Genomic DNA, 2,624 nt, shown 5'->3' on the forward strand with positions numbered 1-2,624 from the left:
GCCGGGGTGAGGGCAGGTGGAGAGGGGACGGGGTGGGGGTGGGCGAAAGAAGGTGGTTTTTGCAGGCGTAACGGCAAGCGCATCAGATGCGGGCGTGTCTAGAAGAGTGTGTGGCTTCAGGGACAGCCAACATCAAGTGCCGCGGACGGTTGTGGTGGAGAGGCGCGGGGAGCGGAGGGACAAACAGTGATGGCGGCCGCGGGCGCGCCCCCACCTGCGTGGAGATGTCCGTGTTGGAGACGCTGTCCTGCAGGTGGCTCATCAGCAGCAGGTCGCGCGCCGTGTAGAAGTCGTCGTGGAGCGCCCTTTGGAGGGGGGGGGGGGGGCGGAAGACGTATGCCACATCAGCGCGCGGGTAAGAGGCCCTTGCTTAATTTCCATAGGTCACCATTGACCAAAGGCTAAGGGAGCCGTGGCGGTGATGGCCGCTGCGCTGTCCACAGTCAACCTGTTCACCGGCTGCTGACCTGGGCGCCGGCCCAAGCCGCGCTCTCGCGTTTTCTCTCCAACCTCGCTTGCTCGTGCCCCGGCCGACTACACGCGCGGCGATTGGCCCACCTGGCCATCACGCCAGCCCGGAACCGATAACCCCCTTGGCCCCTACAAACAAATAGACACTCTCACACACACACATACACACACACACACACACACACACACACACGAAAGGACGCCACCTTATTCCCCCACCTGTGGTAGATGTGGCACAGCATCGCGCGCGCCTTGGTGCGCTCGTCGCCGTGCGCAAAGATGACGCGCACCAGCGCCGCCAGCGCGCGCTCCCCGCTCTCGTCCATTGTGTAGTCAGCGGGCACCTTGAGCACCACCACCTCGCCTGCGCTCGCCACGGCGGCCGCGCTCGCGGCAGCCCTGAAAATCAAGGGGGTAGGGGGCCGCGGCGGCGCAAGGAGTTGGGATGCTGGGCGTTCGGAAGCACGGCGCCCCGCCCCCCAAACCCGTCGCGTCACGGGGCGCGCGCGACACATGCGGCCCCGTAAACAACTGGAGGGCATGAATGGCTGGGGCCGCCCATGTGGCACGTTGTGCTGTGGACTAGGGCTTACAATTTGAAGCCCTCCGTCATTTTGCCCCCCCCCCAACTAGAGGGGACTGCGGGATTCGCATTGGTCGCACCTGTCCGCGGGGCTCTCGTCCTCGTCCTGCCCCTCCGCCGCCACGCGCTCCGCCTCGGCCTCCGCGCCGGCCGCCGCCGCCGCCGCGGCCTGCGCCTCCGCGGCCAGCTGCTGCTGCTGCTGCAGCGCCAGGCGCCTCATGGCGTCGTACACGCCCTGCGCGTGGGCGCGATAGGGGCGCAGCCATGTCAGCCGGCGTGGGTCTCGCACGCTGTCGCGCGTCGCTGGGTGGCGGCTCATCAACTGCCACGGGCCCTGCGCCTGGTGATACCTGTGATCATAACCCCCTCCCCCCCACACGCACATACCCAGGGACGGCGACTGGAAACACAGCTGCACCACCTCCCATAATGACCAGGCGCCTAGAGAACACCGTCTGCGCGTGTGCAGGCAAGTGCACACACGCACGCGGACACACACACACTCTCACACACACACACACACACACAATAAGCGAAACTCACAGACCCCGGGCCCTTACCCACAACCCTGCACAGACGCACACACAACCAACCCAGCTGTATAACATACCCCAGCACCCGCCCACGCCTCCCACCTGGTGCTTGAAGTACAGGTGCTCCACCAGCCTCAGCGCCACCTTGGACTGCGACCCCGTGTCCCCCACGCGCCCCAGGTAGTCGTGCACCTTCTGGCACAGCGCCAGCAGCACGGGCTCGTCGCGCAGCCGGTTCATGTACTCGTGGGTGTGCGGGTCGATGACCTGGCGGACGGCGGCGGTTGGGTGCGGCGGGGTCGAGCCGGGGGCGCGGCGGGGGGTGCCGACGCGCTGAGGGGCCGAGCGAGGCGGCCGCAAAAAGGGCCGTGCTGTTGCTGCATCCCCCCCCCCTCGCGCACCTGCAGGCTCTTGAACAGCTCGTCATCCAGTCGCTCCACAAACGCCACCAGGTTGCCCCACACCTGTGAGGGTGGTCGAGTGCCGCGCAGGGGTTGTGTGATCACGGTGTGTGCGTTGAAGTGTGTGGTAGAGAATAGTTTGTTTAATGTGTGTGTACGAGCAAGTGTGCTGTGTTTTGTGTGTGCCATCACGACGAGGCACGGCCGTGCATCGACGCCATGCGGCGGCCCCGCTGGGCCGCAGCGCCTTCTCGAGCCTCTGTTGCCGCACCTTGGTGAGCGCCCCCTCCTCGGGCGCCTCTGCCTTCTCCTCGTTGGCGTCCGAGGTCTCGTCCATCACGATGTTGGGGTTGTCCTGCAGCAGCACCATGATCTGGGGGCGGGACGGGGCCGGGGTCGAGGCGCGGCGCGGCACGTCAGCGGGTCGCGGCGACAGGCAGGACGCGGGGCAGCATAGTTCAAGCCGCAGCCTGGGAGCGCGGCAAGCACCACCTGGCGGCGCCGCGCGAGGTGCGCCCTCGCTTCGACCCCCTCAGCGACGTAGCGGCCCCGGCTCTCCTCCGCCTCAGCCGGGCCTTCATCCCTGACCCAGACGTCCCCTGCGGCTCGTCGCCCCTAGGCAGCCCCGCCCCCGTG

At 67.3% G+C, this 2,624-nt stretch overlaps 1 protein-coding gene across 1 annotated transcript in view; it reads right to left on the reverse strand.

The window, feature by feature from the left end:
* MNEG_15067 (Eukaryotic translation initiation factor 3 subunit C) overlaps positions 1-2,358 on the reverse strand; it is a gene marked incomplete at both ends in the record, with an annotated part of 3,911 nt that extends 1,553 nt beyond the window's left edge. The window contains 6 exons of the mRNA XM_014036462.1: positions 215-305; positions 691-870; positions 1,135-1,289; positions 1,690-1,854; positions 1,989-2,051; positions 2,260-2,358. Of these exons, the coding sequence (XP_013891916.1) occupies positions 215-305; positions 691-870; positions 1,135-1,289; positions 1,690-1,854; positions 1,989-2,051; positions 2,260-2,358 (753 nt within the window). The remainder of the gene's footprint in view (positions 1-214; positions 306-690; positions 871-1,134; positions 1,290-1,689; positions 1,855-1,988; positions 2,052-2,259) is intronic.
* Positions 2,359-2,624: the final 266 nt, after the last annotated feature.

This window comes from Monoraphidium neglectum (assembly GCF_000611645.1).
Source record: "Monoraphidium neglectum strain SAG 48.87 unplaced genomic scaffold scaffold04999, whole genome shotgun sequence".
NCBI lineage: Eukaryota > Viridiplantae > Chlorophyta > Chlorophyceae > Sphaeropleales > Selenastraceae > Monoraphidium > Monoraphidium neglectum.